Source organism: Saimiri boliviensis, chromosome 1 (assembly GCF_048565385.1).
Source record: "Saimiri boliviensis isolate mSaiBol1 chromosome 1, mSaiBol1.pri, whole genome shotgun sequence".
Classification (NCBI taxonomy): domain Eukaryota; kingdom Metazoa; phylum Chordata; class Mammalia; order Primates; family Cebidae; genus Saimiri; species Saimiri boliviensis.
The window spans coordinates 176,160,972-176,185,040 of NC_133449.1; the positions used below are offsets into that span (position 1 = coordinate 176,160,972).

A 24,069-nucleotide genomic window follows, 5' to 3' on the forward strand; every position below is an offset into this window, starting at 1 on the left:
TTGTTTGAGAATAGTTGGCAATTTCTTCAGTTACAAGAAGGAATGATAAGGTAAGAGTCTTCTACCCACCTAAAGATGCCTGATTTAAATGAAATACTTTAATACTAAAGGTAGATGTATACTATAGGAAGTCATTGTTACTAAAAAAATCTTGAGGCCATTATTTTGTTATTTGATCAACAGTTAGTGTTAAATGTTCAAACCTGGAGAATCTAAGTATACATTTATAGACAAAGGCGAATATGGTTTTTATGTTATTGACTAGCTAAAAAGAATCTTAAGATGTGATTAAGGTTTATATAAAAGCCAAGACTGTTAGTTTATAGTAGATTTTTGTCATCTTAAGAGCATAATTTGTTGATAGTTTAATCATTTGGTGTGCAGTTTTGTCTCAGGCTCAGTTCTATAGTCAGCGTTACATTTGTATAACTGGCCTGGTATGTTGCAATCTACAGATTGAGAGGAGTAAATAGTATCAACTTGTTTTGGCATTGACTATAGTGAACAATCTTTTATTGTGTGATTTCAGCTTTGGTTTAGCTTAGGTATGATTCTTGGCCTTGTGCTTACCAAACATGTGGAGAATGTTGTTTGATAGCCAGATTTTTTTTTTTTTTTCAAAGTTCTTTACCTAGGTATGCTGTTTTCCACTGCTCTGCAAGCACTATAAATAAAATGCTGTCATTAGTCATTAAAATGCTAGTTTTAACATTCGTTATGTGAGTATGGAAAAAGCAAAATGCTTGCTTCTAATTAGATGAGCTGAAAGGTACTTGACCAAGATGACATTCTTAAATGAAATGGGTAATATGTTTGTGTGAATATGTTTGTGCATTTTATTTTAAAGGCTGTTTGGCTCATTTCCATAGAATTGATTTGAATTTTGAGGGCAAACAGGTGGGAGAAGCATGTTACAGAACATTATTTGCATCCTATTTTTATGGGATAGTTATTGTTCTCAGTTATAGCTATAAACCAAAGACTCAGAAAGGTAAAGTGACTTGACTACAGGGGCTAAAAGTGAGATTGCCATGGCTTATGGAGTCTAAGCCTAATGTTTTGGTATTGCTTCACAGATCCCCTTCTCTTTTCAGAGGTAGTGTTAATAATGAAAGATGTAGGTGAATTGGGAGCAGTTAAATTGTGAAGTCAACACTTTCGTAAAATGAAACTTTTTTTTTTTTTTTGAGACAAGGTCTTACTCTGTCACCCAGGCCGAAGTGAAGTGGTGCAATCTCGGCTCACTGCAACCTCCGCCTCCCTGGTTCAAGCAATTTTCCTGCCTCGGCCTCCTTAGTAGCTGGGATTACAGGCACCTGCCACTGTGCCTGGCTGAGTTTTGTATTTTTAGTAGAGACGGGGTTTCACCATGTTTCCTGGGCTGGTCTTGAACTCCTGACCTCAGGTGGTCCACTCGCCTCAGCCTCCCAAAGTGATGAGTTTACAGGCTTCAGCTACTGTGCCAGGTCAAAACATTTTAGTTTAGTTTCTTGAAAGCTTCCTATTCATGTCACGTACTGTTGTCCCACTTTGTCCTGGAAACAGTAATTATTATTCAGTTTAGGATGTAGCTGACAACATTTGCCCCTCAAATAAGATTGGTGAGATGAAAACCCTAGAGCATTTCTCTTTTATTCTCAGTATAAATCATGATCCAGAGACGGAGCTCTAACGTATTCTATTAAAGTATAACTGATTTTTTATGTTGTTCATTGCAGTTTATAAATTGCCTCTTTTTGGCTGGGCGCAGTGGCTTATGCCTGTAATCTCAGCACTTTGGGAGGCCAAGGTGGGTGGATCACGAGGTCAAGATACTGAGACCATCCTGGCTAACATGGTGAAACCCAGTCTCTACTAAAAATACAAAACAATTAGCCACAGGTGGTGGCATGCGCCTGTAGTCCCAACTACTCGGGAGGCTGAGGCAGTGAGCTGAGATCGGGGAGGCCGAGGTCCAGTGAGCTGAGATCGTGCCACTGCACTCCAGCCTTGGGGGACAGAGTGAGACTCCATCTCAGGAAAAAAAAAAAAAAAAAAAAAAGCTTATGACAGTTGTCATGCATGTGTGTTTTTGTTTCATGGTCTCCTAGGCAGGAAGCCGTAATATACAGTTAGTTTGGGGTTGACTTCATGAGGTAACAGAAAAGGTGAACATTCCTGCTTTTCAGATAAACAGGTTCCCCACTCCTCCCTGTGTTCTCCATTGGGCACAATTCCATGTTTTCAAAAAATTAGCTATAGGACTAAGTTGAAGCTTATGTACTCTAGAAAGAATGATGGACCCTTGAGGAGTATGTGGGATAACATTTGTACCAGTCTGATGTGGCCCTATTTTATGGTGGCAGATATGTTCCCTGTTTCATCCTAAGTCAGGTCCAAGTTACCTGTGGGATATCCCTTGCTTAATTTGGGAGGGATTAAGTTAGGAAAACCAAGAGGCTGGGTTTGGTGGAGTCTTTTATCAGGGTGCTGAGGAGAGAGGCAAGGTTATATGTGACAGGGAGGCACTATTTACTCTTTATATTTTGACCCATTTCTCTCATTTCATTATCCTTGCCTGAAAAAGCTGTCAACCTCCACTCTCATACACAAGCAGATTTGAGTTGGATGACAACTATGAAGGGGGATGATTTTTGTTTTTGCGTGTGTTTTGGTTTTTTTTAAACATAGTCTCACTGTAGCCCAGACTGGAGTACAGTGGTATGATCTCAGCTCGCTGCAACCTCTGCCTCCCGGGTTCAAGTGATTCTCCTGCCTTAGCTTCCCAAGTAGTTGGGATTACAGGTGTGCATCATCACACCTAGCTAATTTTTTATTTTTAGTAGAGATGGGGTTTCACCGTGTTGGCCAGGCTTATCTCGAACTCCTGACCTCAAGTGATCCAGCCGTCTCTGCCTCCCAAAGTGCTGGAATTATAGGCATGAACCACTGGGCCCAGCTTGCTTTTATTTTAAATAGGTTTTCTTTTGGCTTCTGGGGCAGAAGTGGTAGACCAGGTGAAAAACGGAGAGGTCTCTAGTTGCCAATAAATGGCTGGGAGGTGGGGTTTGAAAGAATGTTAAAAGAACAACCTGACATTAACTGCTTTTTTATTTTTGTTTTTGTTTTTGTTTTTGAGATGGGAGTCACGCTCTGTTGTCCAGGCTGGAGCGCAGTTGCATGTTCTTGGCTCACTGCAACCGCTGTCCCCTAGGTTCAAGCAATTCTCCTGCCTCAGCCTCCTGAATAGCTGGGATTACCGGTGTGTGCCTCCACACCTGGCTAATTTTTAAATTTTTTTGCCATGTTGGCCAGTCTGGTCTCAAACTCCTGACCTCAAGTGATCCGCCTGCCTCAGCCTCCCAAAGTGCTGGAATTACAGGTGTGAGCCACTGTGCCCACCTAACTGCTTAATTTCTTCACAGTGCAGTGTTATTGCTTATTTGTTTATTGTCTGATATGGATTGTGGTTTAGAATGGTTGAACAAGGCAATGGCACAGATAGGTGTATATCTGAATTTGGGTATTTTCTAAACTACATTTGACCAGCTGGCCAGTCCCTCTTGCACCCTGTGTTGTCACTTCTGCCTTAGTCATTTAATTACTTCTATAGATGGGAAGATGGGAATTTTCACCCTCCTGGTATTGGGGCTGGAAGAAGGTTGCAAACCGCTGTCCTAGATTGTTTCTGGGAGACAAGCAGTAGAATGTGTTTACCTGGGCAAAGGCATGCGAAGTGTGGTTCACAGAAGTTACGGAGTGTCAGTGATGCTATTGTGTGACGTGTACATTTGTTTTTGGAACCAATATTTAATAAACCCCCCATCGTATGCATTATTGACACCGTTGAGCTTTGTCTAAAAAGCGTTACATTATTCTCGTGTATAAGGGTTTCTTAGTTTGGTTTTGCTCTAATTAATAACAGTGTTAGATTAGTCAGGAGATTTACTTTGTAGTTAATTCTAGATAGGGAATGTTTTGAAATGCTTGAGCCAGTGGTGATTAAATAACTTATTTTTCTGCCACTCATTTGTAAGTGAACAGTAATGCCCAGTATCTAATTCTTTTGGTTGGCTTTAATGTTACAGGCTTAAGAAATGCTTTAGGACGGAGTAGAATTTTAGTAATGGAATCAACCTTATAGACCATCTAGGCTAATTGATCTTATACAGATGACGGAGGAAACTGAGACCCAGAGTGCTTGAATCTTGTTCATTATGTATTATTGTAACAATATTTAACTAACTATATATATAGCAACATTTCCTAGTTGTATACTAGATTAAAACTTTTTTTTTTTCCCTATGCAGGAATGATTAGGAATGTTTAATGCATTCACATATGTAGGTTAGTTGGTAAAGGCTGAGGTTAGTCTGTTGTGTATATGAGATATAGGGCTTTAAGGATCTTTTGGTCAGAGGTGAAGGTGATTATATTGCAGAAACAGATGAGGAAACACAAATTACAATTTTAGAATAATCCCTCATTCCCAACAATTTTCTTTCATTTAGGTCCTAAGCCTTAGAGCAAAACAAGAAATACTAGTTCCTAGAATATTACCTGGAGGAGTAAACTTTTAAAGTATAACCAGACTGGTCTTAAAGAAGATTGAAATGTTTTATGAAATATTGCTGGTATCTCTTCAGTGTGATTAATGAAAGATAAGTAGTCAATGCACTGCATAATGACATTTTGGTCAGTGATGGACTTGTATATGATAGTGGTCCTATAAAATTGTAAGGGAACTGAAAAATTCCTATCACCTGTAGTGACCCTGTAATGTCATAGTGTAACACTTCATATTGTCTATGTTTAGTTACAGTTGCCTACAGTATTCAATATGGTAAATGCTGTACAAGTTTGTAGCCTAGGAGCTATAGGCTATCCCATAGCCTAGGTTTGTAGTAATCTGTACCATCTAGATTTGTGTAAGAACACTTGAGAGAGAGAGAGAGATTGCTTTTTTTCCCAGCTTCTCCTCTATGTCTTTATATTGTAGAAGTGTCAGACTATATGGTAAGGATATGAAATGTTAAATTTACTTGAATTAGAGTTGCAGTGAACGTTAGAATTAATCAGACATTTATTTGTTTTGTTTTTGTTTTGGGAAGGGAGTTTCACACTTGTCCCCCAGATTGGAGTGCAGTGGAGCAATCTCAGCTCACTACAAGCTCTGCCTCCCAGGTTCAAGTGATTCTCCTGCCTCAGCCTCCTGGATAGCTGGGATTATAGGCACCTGCTACCACGCCCAGCTGATTTTTTGTATGTTTAGTTGTGACGGGGGTTTTGCCATGTTGGTCAGGCTGGTCTCGAACTCCTGACCTCAGGTGATCCACCTGCTTCGGCCTCCCAAAGTGCTGGGCTTACAGACGTGAGTCACCGTGCCCAGCCAATAGTCGGACCTTTAACAGTAAAATTACTTTCAAAAATGGAGATTCCTTTGTCAAACAGTACTAGTACTAAAGTTGTAAAGAGGTTATTTGTGTCTGTTGAGTTTGATCCTGTGGAGGAGACACATTAGGCCAGCATTGACATTTTCCACCAAGGGCAAAATTTATGATAAAAAAAACTTGATTTCTGCCTAAGCATGGTGGCTCATACCTGTTATCTCAGTGCTTTGGGAGGCTGAGGCTGGAAGCCCGCTAGAGACTAGGAGTTTAAGACCAGCCTGTGCAATATAAATATAGTGAGACTACTGTTAATACAGAAAAAAAAAAATAGATTTCTTTAGTTAATTATAGATCATTGATCTGTGATGAACCTGAACACTTTTCCCTCAGGATATTCTGTGTTTGAATATCTTTTTCTTTTGCAGGAAACTGCCTTTTATGGTTTTTTGTTTTTTGTTTTTTTGAGATAGTCTCACCTTGTTGCCCAGGCTGGAGTGCAGTGGCACGATCTCAGCCCACTGCGACTTCCACCTGGGTTCAAGTGATTCTCCAGCCTCAGCCTCCCAAATAGCTGGCATTGCAGGCAAGCACTGCCATGCCTGGCTAATTTTTATATTTTTAGGGGGGGAGGGGGTTTCACCATGTTGCCCAGGCTAGCCTCAAACTCCTGACCTCAAGCCATCCACCCCACCTTAGCCTCCCAAAGTGTTGGGATTACAGGAGTGAACCACTGTGCCTGACTGAAACCACTTTTAATATATTACATCTTTAGGAAAATCCTTTTAGTTACATCATGATGTCTTTCATGTAGCTAACAACAAAAATGAATTTTAACCCTAAAGATGGGAAGTAGTATTTGAGCAAGTTATTTCTTGGTATACTTTAGTACCAGAATTGGTACTGCTATGTGATTAACTGTTTTTGAGACTAGAAAATATTGTGCTGGAAATCTGATTAAATTATCTTAAAAATCGAGCTTGGGGCCAGGTGCCGTGGCTCACGCCTGTAATCCCAGCATTTTGGGAGGCCAAGGTGGGCAGATCATGAGGTCAAGAGATCAAGACTATCCTCACCAACATGGAGAAACCCCGTTTCTACTAAAAATACAAAAGTTAGCTGGACATAGTGGTGCATGCCTGTAGTCCAACTACTTTGGAGGCTGAGGCAGGAAAATTGACTGAAACTGGAAGGTGGAGGTTGCAGTAAGCAGGGATCATGCCATTGCACCCTAGCATGGTGACAGAGCAAGACTCTGTCTTTAAAAAAAGAAAAGAACAAAAAAAGAAAATGATGGTTCGGTGTTTTCCCTGGAGTGTAGTGGCAAGAGTACTCTGTTGTCCATCAGATCCACTTGCTGCCCTCAGATGGCCTTGCTGTTGAATGGCATAATCTGATTTGGTTGGAGTACCCAAGTCTTCCAGACTTGAAGAATAAGGATTGTTCTCTCAGTTTCATCTTTTCTCTGAGAAAGCACTTGTTCAGGAAATGTTACCTGTTTTCAGGGAATGAGAGTCTGCTTAGGAATTATTGTATACATTAAACATTGCTGAGCAGTTTTTAAAGAATTAGAGGGTAGGCCAGGTGACTTAACGCTTTTAATCTCAGCACATTGGGAGGCTGAGGCAGGAGGATATCTTGAGCCCAGGAGTTCAAGACCAGCCAAGGTAACATAGTGTGACCCTGTCTCTACAAATATATATATATATATATATATATAGAGAGAGAGAGAGAGAGAGAGAGAGAGAGAGAGAGATGAAGTTTTGCTCTGTCGCCCAGGCTGGAGTGCAGTGGCATGATCTTGGCTCACTGCAACCTTTGCTTCCTGTGTTGAAGTGATTCTCCTGCCTCAGCCTCCCAAGTAGCTTGGGACCACAGGCAAGTGCCACCATGCTCAGATTATTTTTGTATTTTTTGGGGGGTATAGATGGAGTTCTACCACATTGGCCAGGCCTGCCTTGAACTCCTGACCTCGAGGGATCCGCCTCCCTCGGCTTCCCAAAGTGCTGGGATTACAGGCATGGGCCACCGCACCTGGCCCTACAAATAATTTTTTAAAAGAAACTAGCTGGGCGTGGTGGCACTCCTGTGGTTGCAGCTACTACTCTGAGGCTGAGGCTGAGGCTGAGGCTGAGGCTTGCTTGGGTCCAGGAGAGATCTAGACTGCAGTGATCCATGATCATGCTACTGCACTCCAAGCCTGGGCAATAGAGCAAGAGCTTGTCTCAGAAAAGTAAATAAATAAATAAAAATTAGATCCCTCTCAAGCCTTAGGTTCCATTTCATTGATTTTTTTTCTTTATGTAGGATTCCAGAATACTTCAAGGTCATTATTAAACATTTAAAGTTAATGTCATAATGTTAACTATGCAGGTTTAAGATGCTGATGTAAAAAGAAGCTTGAGTAGTTGTCGCGTAATCCTAGGATTAAAGTAAGATTTTAAAATGAAAAACTCTTTGAAAATGGCAAGATGTGATAACTTTTTTTTTAACGATTGTCAGAGAAAAATTACAAAGCAAAAATGGGCATAGAAAATTTTTGACTATATATTCTAAAAATGAGAGAAGCAGGCTGGGCGCAGTGGCTCATGAATGTAATCCCAGCACTTTGGGAGGCCAAGGCAGACGGATCGTGAGGTCAGGAGTTCAAGACTAGCCTGACCAAAATGGTGAACCCCCATGTCTACTAAAAATACAAAAATAAGCTGGGCACAGTGGCACGTATCTGAAGTCCCAGCTACTTGGGAGGCTGAGGCAGGGCAATCGCATGAACCCGGGAGGTGGAGGTTGCAGTGAGCTGAGATTGTGTCACTGTACTCCAGCCTGGGTGACAGAGCAAGACTCTGTCTAAAAAAAGAGAGGAGGAGGAGAGAGAGAGAAAACAAAAAAGTTACCTTAAATAACAGTTTAAAATAGTTTGTGCAAATTCTTAAGAACATCATCTAGCTCTCATTGATTAGATATTCAGAGGCACGCATGCACAACTTTTATAAGAGGAGAAATAACTGATAGTAAGTAAACATGGAATAAAAAGTTTGTGTTCAGAAATGAAAAATGCCAATTAAATTGGTGAGATCGCATTTTGTATCTGAAATAGCTGAGAGTAAGTATAGTCTTTCATTTATTGCATAACAAATTGGCATAATTGAGTTTTGTAGTACACGTGAAACAAAAAAAGTTAAAGCTATTTTGCTCTGTCATCCCACAATTTAAAACTTTCTGAAAGGAAATAATTCAGATAAGCAATAATACTGGACACGTATTGGTCTATTTAGGAGGATATAATGTAGTTTTAAATAATCACCGTGATATAGAAAGTTAAGTTAGTGAGTATGAAATTTTAGGACACAAAATGAGATGCTGACTCGTTATAAGTAAGAGACCTCTGTGAGTAAAAACTGAAAGATAATAGAAAGGAGAAGAGTTCTGGTTGGTAAGAATAAGATAGTTACGTATCTTACAGCTTTCATTGAAATAATCTCTTAACATTTTAATGTTTTCTCAGCTCCCCACCCCCCACCCCCTGTTTTTTTTTTTTTTTTTTTTTTCTGGAGAGAGTCTTACTGTGTTGCACAGGCTGGAGTACAATGGCACAGTCTCAGCTCACTGCAACCTTCGTGTCCTGGGTTTCAGCAATTCTCATGCCTCAGCCTCCCAAGTAACTGGATTACAGGCATGAGCCACTGATCCTGGCCTTTTCAGCCTTTTTTATTGCAAAGAATTTTGACATGGTTGTAATCATTTTGTGCTTTTATTTATTTATTTTGAGATGGTGTTGTTGCCCGGGCTGAAGTACAGTGACATCATCATAGCTCACTGGAATCTTGAACTCCTGGGCTCAAGTGATCCTTCTGCCTCAGTCTCCCAAGCAGCTGGGACCACAGAGTCCACCACCATGCCTAGTTAATTTTTATTTTTTGTGGAGACAGGGTCTCATCAAGTTGCCAAGGCTGATCTGGTACTCCTGAGCTCAAGCAGTCCTCCCACCACAGCCTTCCAAGTAACTGACACTACAGGTGTGTGTACCACTATGCCCAGCTAATATTTTACTTTTTTTTTTTTTAAATAGAGATGGGTTTTGGTATGTTTCCCAGGCTGAGCAAGAATTTTGAAAGGAATCTTTTTTTTCTGAGCAGTAGATCTCAACGATGCACTTAAAATATTCAGTAATCCATGCTGTAAGCAGATATGCTGTCATCCAGGCTTTTTTCTTCCATTTATAGAGCACAGGCATAGTAGATTTAATGTAATTCTTAAGTGTTAAAAGAACGATTTAGCGCTTGAGAATACTTTTCAGAGTGGTGAATGAGCATTGACTTCAACTGAAAGTGACCAGCTGCATTAGCCTCTAACAAGAGTTAGTCTGTCCCTTGAAGGTTTGAAGACAGGCATTGACTTGTCTGGCTAGTAAAGTCCTAGGTGATATTTTCTATTAGAAGGCTATATCGTCTGCATTGAAAACCTGTTGTTTAGTGTTGTCATGTTGATCACTGTCTTAGGTAGATCATCTGGGAAACTTGTTATAGCTTCTATATCAGTACTTGATGATTCGTCTTGTACTTTTCTGTTATAGAAATGGCTTCTTAAACCTCGTGAACCAGTCTGCTAGCTTCAAGCTTAACTTCTGCAGCTTCCTCACCTCTCTTAGCCTTTATAAAATTGAAGAATTAGGACCTAGCTCTGAATTAGGCTTTGGCTTTTAAGTGAATATTGTGGCTGATTTGATCTATCCAAACCACTAAAACTTTGTCCGTATCAGCAGTAAGACTGGTGTAGGGTTGATGGCTCCACAGGGTTGTGGGGTGTGCCTTATGCTGTGCTGAGGCACAGGATCTGAGAAATAAAGAGACAGGACACAGAAGTAAAGGAGAACGCAGCTGGGCTCGAGGGGCCACGCCATCTATCAGTGGAGTCAGGCGAGGCCCCGACTGTCCGGAAGCATGAGTATTTATTGTGTATAGGTTAGGGGGCAAGGCAGTAAGTGCAATCATCTTTAAGGATAGTGGTAGGGTTGTAAGCAATAAAACAAGGGTCCACCCCCATTAGGTCACCTAGGCTAGGAGATAGTGCGCAGCAAGGGGCCCATTCCCATGAAGGCAAGGGCCGTGTGCAGTAAAAGGTCACTGAGGCTTGAAGGTGGACTGTACACAGTTAAGAGGATGCAGTGTGCAGTACTTCTATCTATGGGCATACTACTTGTAAGATTTATGGGGCGATACTTTAAGTTTTGCAGTAGTGACAGAGCTGTCAAGGTTACCGCCACCTGCTGTCAGCTTCCCATGACTTCTATGGGAAGATGCTTTTCGAGCAGCACAGTAGCAAGAGCTGATAAAGTTCACAGTCACCAAGGTGGATTGCCGGTCTGAGGGCAGCCTTCCACAAGAACTGGAGCAAGGTCCTACATCTCCTTTATCAGGAGGAGTGGCTCTTGCCCCAAATCTGCCATACGGAGGGTATCTTTATGATACTGAACGCTGCCGCCTGGGCCATGGATTCTTGTCCTAGTATAACTGTTTTTCCCTTAAATCATGCCCTGCACTGTGTCTGCTCTAGGTATTCCTCCGATTATAAGCTGCTTATTCCTTAATTCATGCTCTGTACTGTGTCTACTCTAGGCATTCCTCCGATTATGAACTCATATATATATATATATATATATGGAAATATTCTTTAGGCACTCATACTATCAACTATTATATGATTATATATAGAGGATTATAAAGGGATTCTTCAAGCCCTAATTTTATAAACTAATATATGGTTAAATAAAGGATTATATAAAAGGAAATAGCTGAGTAGTAACACTCTAAAGTGAGATAGTCTTCAAGACCTAACTGTGCTAGAGTTCTGCTTAGGCCTCTTTCCTCAGTGCCCATATGGGAGGTTACCCACAACTGGCTTTCTTAGCATTCATGTGTTCACTGAAGTAGCACTTCTAATTTCCTTCAAGAACTATTCCTTTGCATTTATACCTTGGCAGTTTGGTGCAGGAGACCTACCTTTAGGCCTGTCTTGAGTTTCCATATGCCCTCTCTTCACTAAGTTTAATTATTCCTAGCTTTTCATTTAAAGTGAGAGAGATGGAACTCTTTCTTTCACTTCAACACTTGGAGGCCATTGTAGGGTTATTAATTGGCCTATTTTCAATATTGTTGTGTCTCAGGGAATAGGGAGGCTCAAAGAGAGGCGGAGACAGAATGGCTGGTCAGCAGTAGTAAGAGTACACACATTCATTAATTTTATTGTCTTATGGGCACAGTTTGTAGTAAAGTCCAAGGTGACGTCTTCTTTCACTAGTGCCACAAAGCAGTTACAATAGTAACGTCAAAGATCACTGATCACATCCCACCATAACAGATACCAATAGTAATGAAAAAGTTTGAAATAATTTTAGAAGTACCAGGATGTGACAAAGACAAGAAGTGAACACATGCTGGTGGGAAAATGGTGCTGATAGATTTCCTCCACATAGGGTGGCCACAAAGCCTTGATTTATAAAAAATACAGTATATGCAAAGTGTGGTAAAATGAAGCATAGTAAAATGAGGCATGCCTGTAGTTATTGTATGCTCTTAAGGAAATTACTACTATTATTTTTAAGACCAAGTCTCTGTCACCCAGGCTAGAGTGCAGTTGCACGGTATCTACTCACTGCAACCTCCGCCTTCCGGGTTCAAACAATTATTCTGTCTCAGCCTCCCGAGTAGCTGGGAATAAAAGTGCCTGCCAGCATGCCTGGCTAATTTTTTTCTATTTTTAGTACAGATGGGGTTTCATCATGTTGGCCAGGCTGGTTTTGAACTCCTGACCTCAAGTGATCATCTGCCTTGGCCTCCCAGAGTGCTAGGATTACAGGTGTGAACCACCGTGCCTGGCTGAAAATTATAAATAAGTGGTTGGTTAATCTGTTGTTGGTTCATGTCTTTTTTTGAGATGGTGTCTGGCTCTGCAGCCTCTGCCTCCCGGGTTCAAGTGGTTCTCCTGCCTCAGCCTCCCGAGTAGCTGGGATTACAGGCGTCTACCACTACACCCAGCTAAATTTTTGTATTTTAGTAGAGACAGGGTTTCACCATGTTGCCCAGGCTGGTCTCGAACTCCTGACCTTGTGATCTGGCGGCCTCAACCTCCTAGAGTGCTAGGATTACACGTGTGAGCCACCATGCCTAGCCGGTTCATGTACTTTTCAAAATTGTCTGTCACTGGGCCTGGTGGCTCACACCTGTAATCCCAGCATTTGGGGATTACAGTGCTGGGATTACAGGTGTGAGCCACCAGGCCAAGGCAGGTGGATTACCTGAGGTAAGTAGTTCGATACCAGTCTGGCCAACACAGTGAAATCCTGTCTCTATTAAAAAAAAAAGAAAAGAAAATTAGCTGAGCATGGTGGTACACACCTATAAACACAGTTACTCTGGATGCTGAGGCAGGAGAATTGCTTGAACCTAGGAGGCAGAGGGTACAGTGAGCTGAGATTGCGCCATTGCACTCCAGCCTGGGCGACAAGGAAAACTGTCTAAAAAAAAATGTCTTCCATGAAAAATAACATGGATGATTTATGAGGTCTAGTTTAAGCCTGATTTGTTCGTAATTTCATGTTACTATGGTGGTGATGATGGCCTGTATTCAAGAATGTTGAATCCATGGGTCATTTATCTTACAACTGATTGTTTTATAGTAGATTGGAAATAAAGTTAGGGGATTTGTGAATTCAAACCGGAATGCTGAGAGGACATTGGTAATAAGATAGTGTCCTCTGTGGTATACATACCTGTAGTCCCAGCTACTCTGGAGGCTGAGGTGGGAGGATTACTTGAGTCTAGAAGATCAAGGCTGCAGTGAGCCATGATGGTACCACACTGCAGCCTGGGCAACAGAGCAAGATCTTGTTGCCAAAAAAAAAAAAAAAAAAAAAGTATCCTCAAAGATTGCTTTCCTTCAAGTGAATCTGCATATTTTTTGGATTCTAGGGCAGAATGTTAACTTCCCACAGTTAACTGTGGTAAGATCTTATTAAGAGAATAGCCTTATTCCAGTGTTAACCTTGTTCTCAGAAGTTTGTACCAAATCTTTGTTTGCTTGAATTTATTCATTTTCGTCTATACCATTTGACTGAATTTCAGAAGAGTTCTGATAAATCAAAACCAGTATGGTACTAATTACATTCTTTTTTTGAGACAGAGTCTTGCTCTGTCACTCCAGCTGTAGTGCAGTGGCACGATCTCGGCTCACTGGGTTCAAGTGATGCTCCTGCCTAAGCCTCTGGAATAGCTGAGATTACAAGTGTGTTGTCACCATTCCTGGCTTTTCAGTAGAGCTGGGGTTTCACTACATTGGTCAGGCTGGTCTTGAGCTCTTGACCTCAAGTGATCCATCCTTGACCTTGGCCTTCCAAAGTGCTGGGATTACAGGCGTGAGCCACTGATCTTGGCCCTAATTACATTCTTTTAAAAATGATTTTTTTTTTCCCAGATGTTAATCATATTAGCCGTTATTTGAGGTCCTGGAAAAAGGTTCGGTATGTGTGTTTTGCTTTTGCTTGTCCTTTAGTTCATAACAGGTGACATGAGACTTTATAGAAGTCAAAGTGCCAGAGTAGAAAGGTGATTATTAAATATAAAAAAACTCAAATGTCAGTTAAGTTGTTTTAAAAGTGTGGTTCTACCATTTATTTTGAATATTAAAGACATTAAATAGTTGAGATTGTATAGCCACCTTTGAAAATGATGGTTGCTAAAGGTCTGGAGGTGATCCATAAAGCCACTCTTAATAGGTGCTTTCAGGATTTACAAGGCCTAACTCCTTGTAATAGCACAGCTTATCTTTGTTTTATTAAAAAAATTTTTTTTTGAGATAGTTGTTTACCAGGCTGGAGTGCAGTGATGTGATCATGGCTCACTGTATCCTTGACCCTCCTGGGGTCAAGTGATCCTGACTGACTGCATCCTTGAACTCCTGGGCTCAAGCAGTTCTCCCAGCTCAGCCTTTTGAGTACCTGAAATTGCAGGTGTGCACCACCATGGATGACTAATTTTATATTTTATTTTCTGTAGAGAGGGGTCTCAATATGTTGTTGCCCAGGCTAGTCTCTGAACTCCTGAGTTTGTGAAGCAGTACTCACGCCTCTGCCTCCCAAAGTGTTGGTATTACAGGCATGAGTTGCTGCACTTGCCAAAATTTTATATATATATATATATATATACCCACACACACATACACACTTAGACGGAGTCTTGCTGTGTCACCCAGGCTGGAGTACAGTGGTGTGATCTTGGCTCACTGCAACCTCCACCTCCTGGGTTCAAGCGAGTTTCATGCCTCAGCTTCCCATGTAGGTGAGATTATAGGCATGCACCACAACGCCCAGCTATTTTGTATCTTTAGTAGAGACAGGGTTTAACCATATTGGCCAGATTGGTCTTGAACTTCAAGTGATCTGCTTGACTCAGCCTCCCCAAGTGTTGGGATTACACCGTTCCCGGCCCAAAATGATCTTTTAAATGAACATCTGTAGGTTTTATTGTTGTAGTGTTCTGGTGTTGTCTGTTTTATTGTAGTAACTATCTGAGAGCTGGTAAGTTGAGGCCATTTAAAAAAAAAAAAATCATGCTTAAAACTGATTATTTCCAAGGTTGCATTTTTGTTAAAATCTACTTAAAAGTTGGCTGGGTGATTTTTTTTTTTTTTTTTTTTAATTTTTCTTTTTTTTACTCTGTCCTGGTCTGAGGGATGATTGCTTCTACATACCACTGTTACCACCAGTATTTAATTATACTTGTTCTGGTCTGTGAAGTTTGGTAGGAAGGGAAGAAAGAGCTTTGGTTGGCTGTCCTAGATTCACAAGTTAAAATTTTCACTTGAGTTAACTTTTTTTTTTTTAATTTTAAAGGACATTTGCTAATTCAGCATTTAAAAAGCAAACTACTAGATACACTAGTTAAGTTTACTCATAGTATCTTCTCTCAGGAAATGTGCCTGCATATGTATACAGAGGAGAAAATACTAGGGAGATATATTGCTGTAGTTTCACACCCCTCTGCTTTGTAATCGGTAAGGGGATACTCTGCATCCACTATGAGAAATTAGCTCTCTCAATAAATGTTATATATTATTAAATAATGTTAGAAAAGCAGGCTGCTGAACAATATTGTTTCTAGTTTAAAAATGCAAGGAAAACTTGTTTTTGTAGACATGCAGTATGTATGTAAAATTTGTAAACGCTTTAAAAGGATATACAATCTCTGATTTTTCCATTTAATGATGGTGCGAAAATGATAGACATTCAGTATGCTCCTCAGTTTATGATGGGGCTATATCCAGATAAATGTATTATAAATTGAAAACATTGTAAGCTGAAAACGCACTTTTGACTTGCTTATGTTTATAATAGGTTTATCTGGATGCAGCTGTGTTATAAATTGAGGAGCATCTATACATCAAAATTTCATTGGTTACTTTATCCAAAGAGGGTGGGATTGTGTAGAGGGGACATTACTTTTTTGTCTATGCCAAATTTTTTTGTGTGTTTATCATTGTGATTTGCCTAAATTGAAATAAAAGTAACAACATTTAGGCCGGACGCGGTGGCTCAAGCCTGTAATCCCAGCACTTTGGGAGGCCGAGGCGGGTGGATCACGAGGTCGAGAGATCGAGACCATCCTGGTCAACATGGTGAAACCCCGTCTCTACTAAAAATACAAAACATTAGCTGGGCATGGTGGTGCGTGCCTGTAATCCCAGCTACTCAGGAGGCTGAGGCAGGAGAATTACCTGAACCCAGGAGGCGGAGGTTGTGGTGAGCCGAGATCGCGCCATTGCACTCCAGCCTGGGTAACAAGAGCGAAACTCCGTCTCAAAAAAAAAAAAGTAACAACATTTAGACTTAATTTTCCTTTCATGATTTGAATAGAACTTTTGAGTCAATTGTAGTCTTCAGGCAGTCCTAAAAGTCAACTTTTTATTACTCATACAGAGAATACCCTTAACAGGTAAACAGCTATACACCAATGTACATTAACATTTAACTTCTGATAGATTTAAATGTGAAAATTACATGATGGCAAGATTTACGTGCTATGTAACCATCTGTTTTTCTTGTTTTTGAGACGGAGTCTTGCTCTCAACAGGCTGGAGTGCAGTGGCGTGATTTTGGCTCACTGCAGCCTCTGCCTCCCAGGTTTAAGTGATTCTCCTGCCTCAGCCTCCTGAGTAGCTGGGACTACAGGCATGTGCCATCACGCTCAGCTAATTTTTGTATTTTTAATAGAGATGAGTTTTCACTGTGTTGGCCACACTGGTCTTGAACTCCTGACCTCGTCATGATTCACCCAGCTTGGCCTCCCAAAGTGCTGGGATTACAGGCATGAGCCACCGTACCTGGCCTATCGTCTGTTTTCTTACGTTATGTCCTTTTAAAACTTCTGATTAACTTGAAGTTTCTTCACAGTGTAGGACTTACCATTTCATTCAGTTATTTTCATTAATACATGATAGGTGCTAAAAACACTAGATGTGGTATTAATGCCAGACAGATTTTGTAATGGAATATGCCTGGTGAATTTGTTTTTTAGTGATAATAAATCAGGGGATGTTGGAATTACTCTGGAGAAAAAAAATTTCAAAATGAAGTGGAATTTAATAATAATGAGTTGTACATATTTCTTAAGAGGTATCTCAGACTGGGTGCAGTGGCTAACGCCTATAATCCAGCACGTTGGGAGGCAGAGGCAGGCAAATCACTTAAGCTCAGGAGTTTGAGACCAGCCTGGACAACATGGTGAAGCCTCATCTCTACAAAAAATTAGCCAGGCATAGTGTCACACATCTGTGGTCCCAGTTATTTGTGGAGGCTAAGGTGGGAGGATCGCTTGAGCCTGGTGGGTGGAGGTTACAGTGAGCTGAGATCATGCCATTGTACTCCAGGCTGGTCTCGAACTCCTCGGCTCTAGCTGTCCACCTGCCTTAGCCTCCCAAAGTGCTACGGGATTATAAGCGTGAATCACAGTGTAAGACGAAAAAAGATACCTCTTTTTGAAGCACAGTGGAAATTTCTTTTAAACTTGGTAAAATGTTAGATCACTTTAGAGATGTCAGTGGTTGGTGGGTATACTGAAATAGGCTCCCAAAAATGTTTGAAGTCTTGAAAATAGCGGTTCTTTAACTTGGTTGCCCGTTGAAGAAAGGAGGGATGGAGGTGCTTAAAAATTAATGATTTGATTTCACTCGCCAAAATTCTGACTTGATTAGGGGAAGGGATAGGCATTGGGGTTTTGTTTTTATTTTTTCGAGACAGAGTCTTGCTCTGTTGCCCAGGCTGAAGTGCAGTTGTACAGTCTTGGCTCACTGCAACCTTCGCTTCCCTGGTTTAAGCAGTTCTCCTGCCTCAGCCTCCCAAGTAGCTAGGACTACAGGCATGTACCACCATGCCTAGCTAGTTTTCTTGTGTTTTTATTAGAGACAGGGTTATACCATGTTGGCTAGGCTGGTCTCAAACCCCTGACCTCAAGTGATCCACTCTCCTCGGCCTCCCAAAGTGCTGGGATTACAGATGTAAGCCACTGAACCTGGTCGCCTTTGGGGTTTTTAATGTATAGCTAAGATTGTATACCACTGTCTTGAACCCAGTTCTTGTCATCTGTGGTTGTCCTGGCTCTTTAGCAACAATTCTCTGTGGTAGTTTGTTTTGATATCTTATGTAAAATGGTCTCTTCCAGTTACCCTCTCACTTTCCTTCGTGCCACTTAACACGGTGTACTTTTTGCTTGGTTACTTGTTTGTGGTCCTTCTCCCTTCTACTGCAGTAGGAATGAGCCATCTTGTTCACCGCTGTATGTCCAGTTGCTAGCACGGGGCCTGGTACATAGTAGTCACTCAGATGGTTGAGCACATGATTTTCTCACAGGCATGAGCTACTGTGCCTGGTTAAAAACATGTTTTTAAAAAATTAAACAGGGCCTAGATGAGGTAGCTTGTGCCTGTAATCCCAACACTTTGGGAAGATGAGGCTGGAGAATCACTTGAGCCCAGAAGTTCAAGAACAGCCTATGCAACGTAGTGAGACCCCATCTCTACAAAAAAAGTTTGTGAAAATTAGCCAGCCATGGTGGTGTGTATTTGTGGTCTCCGCTACTGAGGTGGGAAGATTCCCTGAGCTGGGAATGTCCAGGTTGCAGGGAGCTGTGATCATACCACTGCACTCCAGCCTGGGTGGTGACAGAATGAGGCTCTGTCTCAAAAAAAAAAAAAAAAAAAAAAAAAAAAAGAATCCTTGAGTGCCATATTGTATTAGAACTCTAAAGGAAAAAAGTAGGTACCTGAATGTCCTGTTCTGTTTTCATTGATTTTTGTATGATTGCTAATAATGATCTTGTTGGTATTTAATTAGATGGCAGTTTGATAGGTTTTCAAAAAAAAAAAACAAAAAACTCCTGGTATTGATGATAGGAATAGGTTTTGCACCTTTATGCACATTTGTTTTCCTAGCTAACAGGGTGAGATAACTAATGGATTATAGTCATATCTCGCTTATTTTAATGGGATCATAAATGCCTGCAATTTTGTCTTAATACTGATACTGAGTCTGCCCCTTAAGCTACATTAAGTGTAAGTAAACATATCTTTGTTAATATTGTTTAATGCCAAATGTATTGCCTTATTTTTGTCTCCCATCTGTAGGCTAAAGAAATCCTGACGAAAGAATCCAACGTGCAAGAGGTTCGATGTCCAGTCACTGTCTGTGGAGATGTGCATGGGCAATTTCATGATCTCATGGAACTGTTTAGAATTGGTGGCAAATCACCAGATACAAATTACTTGTTTATGGGAGATTATGTTGACAGAGGATATTACTCAGTTGAAACAGTTACACTGCTTGTAGCTCTTAAGGTAATTTCACTTTTATGTTGGGGCGTGTTGAAATGGGTAAGACAGTCCTTTTGAATGTTTTTTCCCAATTATTTTCTCCCAGATACAAATTACTTGTTTATGGGAAATTTTGTTGACAGAGGATATTTATTATTCAGTTGAAACAGTTAAACTGCTTGTAGCTCTTAAGGTAATTTCAGTTTTGTTGGGGCATGTTGAAATGGGTAAGACACTTCTCTTGAATGTTTTTTCCCAATTATTGTCTCTATCTGAATGTTAAATTTTAAAACAAAATTCTACATTTAGGAATATATATGTTTGGGTTTTGGACTTAGAAATCATAGGCGTCTGCATTCTGAGTAAGGGGATGGTACAGAATCAAAAGGAAGGGAGTGAATGTCTCAGTCATATTATTTGAAAAAATAGGCCAGGTGCAGTGGCTCATTCATGACTGTAATCCTAGCGCTTTGGGAGGCCGAGGCAGGCAATCACCTGAGGTCAGGAGTTTGAGACCAGCCTGGACAACATCGTGAAATGCTATCTCTGCTTACAAAAACTAGCTGGGTGTGGTGGCAGGTGCCTGTAATCTTAGCTACCCTGGAGGCTGAGGCAGGAAAATGGCTTGAACTCAGGAGGTGGAGGTTGTGGTGAGCTGAGATTGTGCCACTGCACTTCAGCCTGGCAACAGAGGGAGACTCCATCTCACAAAAGAAAAATGTTAGAGGGCTGATCAAATAGATATTTTAGGTCAGTAAATTGGGATATGGAGAGGTAATGTAATTAATTATATTTGTGTTTTTAGATAACTTTTGAAGTATTGTAAATAAATAAACATACCGAATGTCAAAATGTGTACATCAGCTGGTCACAGTGGCCCATGCCTGTAATCCCACACTTTGCGAGGTTAGGACAAGGTGGGCATATTGCATGAGTCCAGGAGTTTGAGACCAGCCTGGGCAAGGTGACCCCATCTTCAAAAAAAAAAAAAAAAAAAAATTATTGAGTTGGGTGGCACAGGCCTGTAGTCCCAGCTACTCAGGAGACTAAGGTGGGGAGAGTTGCTTGAGCCCAGGAGGTCATGGCTGCAGTGAGACATGATCTTGCCACCCTATACTCTAGCTTGGGTGACAGTGAGACCCTGTCTCAAAAAAAAAAAAAAAAAAAAACTTCAAGGAAAAAAAGAATTTTTCTGAGGAAGAAATTCAAGAAAATATTTTACCTGAAATTTAACCGTGAATATGTACGTTATGGTTTATCTAAGTTGAATAGTTTTCAGCCATTAACGATGTAATGATCTAGAATAGACTGGGTGCAGTGGTTCATGCCTGTTAACACTTTGGGAGGCTGGGGAAGGCAGGGAGGATCAGTTGAGTCCAGGAGTTCAAGAACAGCCTCGTCAGCGTAGACTCCATCTCTGCAGAAAGTTTGGGGAAAAGAAACAAAAAACTAGCCAGGTGCAGTGATGCCCACCTGTAGTTCCAGCTACTCAGGAAACTGAGGAGGGAGGATTGCTTGAACCTGGGAGGTCAAGGCTACAGTGGACCATGATTGCATCACTGCACTCCAGCTGGGTGGCAAAGCAAGACCCCTGTGTTTCTGAAAAACCAAAAATCTAGAACTGAAGAAAGCAAGTTCCAAATTTACATGTGTTACATGCCAGTTGTAGCTTTGCGAAATGTACCGATGATCTGAACATGAAGCAAAAAGTGGTAAACAGCTTTTAGGGTGGCAGGCCTCTCTGCCTTTCCTTTGAAATAAATTGTTTGACTTTACCCGAAAACCTTGGGGAGATTTTTTTTTTTCCTCTTCCTTGGCAACAGATTCATTTTTATTAAAGAATATTCAAAATGATAAAATGGCTGTCACAGACTTTTTCTAATATTAGAGAAGCAATGAGATGTGGATTTAGCAAGAGCTGAATGTAGTGATGAATAGCTGAATTCTGTATAGAGTGCTACAAAACATTTTTGGAGATCATTATTTTCTGCATCTGTAAAATGAAGGAGTTGGACTAGATGGTGGAATGTTTTTGCAGTGACGCTAAATACTATGAAAGGAGCTAAGCTGTGCTAAAAACCCAGGATGAATCCTAGTGCTCAAAGAGGAATGAATGTACTACCTTTAAGAGTTTATGCAAGCAGTCTGGGCAGTCTAGTGAGACCCTATCTCTTCAGAAAACAATTTTAGCCAAACATGGGAACATGGGCTATAGTCCTAGCCGCTCTGGAGGCTGAGGTGAGAGGATTGCTTGAGCCTAGGAATTTGAGGCTGCAGTGAGCTATGATCACACTGCATTTGAGCCTGGGCGACAGAATGAGACCCTATCTGGAGGAAAAAAAGACTAATTCATGAAGGTGTAATGGGCTGAATTATAGCCCCCAACATTCATTTGTCTAAGTCCTAACCCACAGCACCTCAGAATGTGACTGTATTTGGACAGTTAATTAAGGTAAGGTGGGGTCACATGGGTAGACCCTAATCCATTGTAAGTGGTGTCCTTATTAGAGATAAGGACACAGGCAGATGGGGAAGAAGATAAGCCAGATGGAGAAGATAAGCATCCATAAATCAAGGAAAGAGACCTTCAGAAGAAACCAACTCTGCTGACACCTTGATCTTGGACTTCTACCTCTGGAACTGTGAGGAAATAAATTTCTGTTGTTTAAGCCACCTATTTTCTAATGCTTTATTGTGGCAACCTTAGCAAAAGAATACCTGGGGAAAGGATGTTCCTTTCAGTAAATGGTGCTGAAGCAAATAGATCAAAATGTGTGGTAGAACTAAACCTAAGAGCGAAAGCTATAAAATTTCCAGAATAAGGCCACGCGCGGTGGTTCAAGCCTGTAATCTCAGCACTTTGGAAGGCTGAGGCGGGTGGATCACTAGGTCAAGAGATCGAGACCAACCTGGTCAACATGGTGAAACCCCATCTCTACTAAAAATACAAAAAAAATTAGCTGGGCATGGTGGCGCATGCCTATAATCCCAGCTACTCAGGAGGCTGAGGCAGGAGAATTGCCTGAACCCAGGAGGCGGAGGCTGTGGTGAGCCGAGATTGTGCCATTGCACTCCAGTCTGGGTAACAAGAGCAAAACTCCGTCTCAAAAAAAAACAAAAAACTTCCAGAATAAATCAGAAAATCTTTGCCATCTTAATTAGGTGAGATTCTTAGATACAACAAAAGGATGGTCCATAAAAAATGGAAACATTGGACTTTATCAAAATTAAGTTTTTTTTTTTCAAAATACGACACCAAAAAAAAAGTATTTGTATTTGGTTTTTTTGTTTTTTGAGACGGAGTTTCGCCCTGTCACCCAGGCTGGAGTGCAGTGGCGTGATCTCCACTCACTGCAACCTCTGCCTCCTGGGTTCAAGCGATTCTCCTGCCTCCGCCTCTCAAGTAGCTGGGATTACAGGCATGCATCACCACGCCCAGCTAATTTTTTGTATCTGTGCTAGAGACTGGTTTTCTCCATGTTGGCCAGACTGGTCTCGAACTCCTGGCCTTGGCTTCCCAAAGTGCTGGCACAGCGGGCGTGAGCCACCCTGCCCGGCCTCAAATATATGTATAACTTCTATAGCTCAATAAAAGACAGATACTTTTTAAATGGGCAAAATATTTGAATGGATACTTCACCCAAGAAGATGATACATGAGTGACCAATGAGCACATGAAAAGATGCTTTATATCGTTCGTAATCAGGGAAATAAAAATTAAAGTAACTGAGATACTACTTCACACATATTAGAATAGCTGTAATCAGTAAGGTAAATAATACCAAGTGTTGGTTAGTACCAGAGATTAAAATCTTCATGCATTGCTGCTGGGAGTGTAACATGGTCTAGCCACTTTGAAAAACTTCTTGTTTCTCAAAAAGTTAAATACTACCACTTGACCCTACAGTTAAATATGTAGGAATCTTTCCAAGAGAAATGAAAGCATATGTCCACAGGAAAACTTCCATGTAAATGATTATAGCAACATTATTTGTATTAGCCAAAAACCCTGGTATCTTACCTGTGAATAGGGAAACAAAAGAAATGGTATAGCCATACATTGAAGAACTGTGCAACTATGAAAAGGAACAAACCACTAATCTATGCTACGACATGGTGAGCCTCAAAAATATTTAAGTGATATTTAGCCAAAAGATACAAAAGACTACATTTTGTATTCCATTTATATGACATTTCTAGAAAAGACAGACTCAAGACAGAAAGTAAATCAGTGGTTGCCAGGAGCTAGAGTGGGAGTGGAGAGTGACTGCAGACAGGCAGGAGGGGTCTTTTCAGGGTAATGGAAAGGTTCTAAAACTGGATTGTGGTGATTGTTGCATAACCGTAAATTTTTGAAAAATTACTGAACTGTAAAGTAATTTATGTGTGGGGTTTTATATCCCATTGATTATGCTTGGTATAAAGTTGGTGATAGAGGGAGTTTGATTTTAGTTGAGATGAGGTGAGCAAACACCCCATAGGGATTTAAAAACTTTGTAGAGCTGCGGTTTTGGTTCAGTATGATAGAAGATGTGTGCTGGTTCTTCAACAAAATTGAAATTCTAGATTTTTTTCTATAGAAAGTTTCCTGGATTGTCATTGGTTCCTGAAAGCTAGTTGATTATGTTTTCCATTTTGTTGTTTTAGGTTCGTTACCGTGAACGCATCACCATTCTTCGAGGGAATCATGAGAGCAGACAGATCACACAAGTTTATGGTTTCTATGATGAGTGTTTAAGAAAATACGGAAATGCAAATGTTTGGAAATATTTTACAGATCTTTTTGACTATCTTCCTCTCACTGCCTTGGTGGATGGGCAGGTATGTGGTTCTTAAAACTCCTTGC

At 40.8% G+C, this 24,069-nt stretch overlaps 1 protein-coding gene across 1 annotated transcript in view; it reads left to right on the forward strand.

Moving 5' to 3' along the window:
* The window catches only part of PPP2CA (protein phosphatase 2 catalytic subunit alpha), a 32,249-nt gene that overhangs the window by 2,620 nt on the left and 5,560 nt on the right, over positions 1-24,069 (forward strand). Inside the window, exons 2-3 of the mRNA XM_003920581.4 lie at positions 19,038-19,247; positions 23,871-24,044. Coding sequence (XP_003920630.1) covers positions 19,038-19,247; positions 23,871-24,044 — 384 coding nt within the window. The remainder of the gene's footprint in view (positions 1-19,037; positions 19,248-23,870; positions 24,045-24,069) is intronic.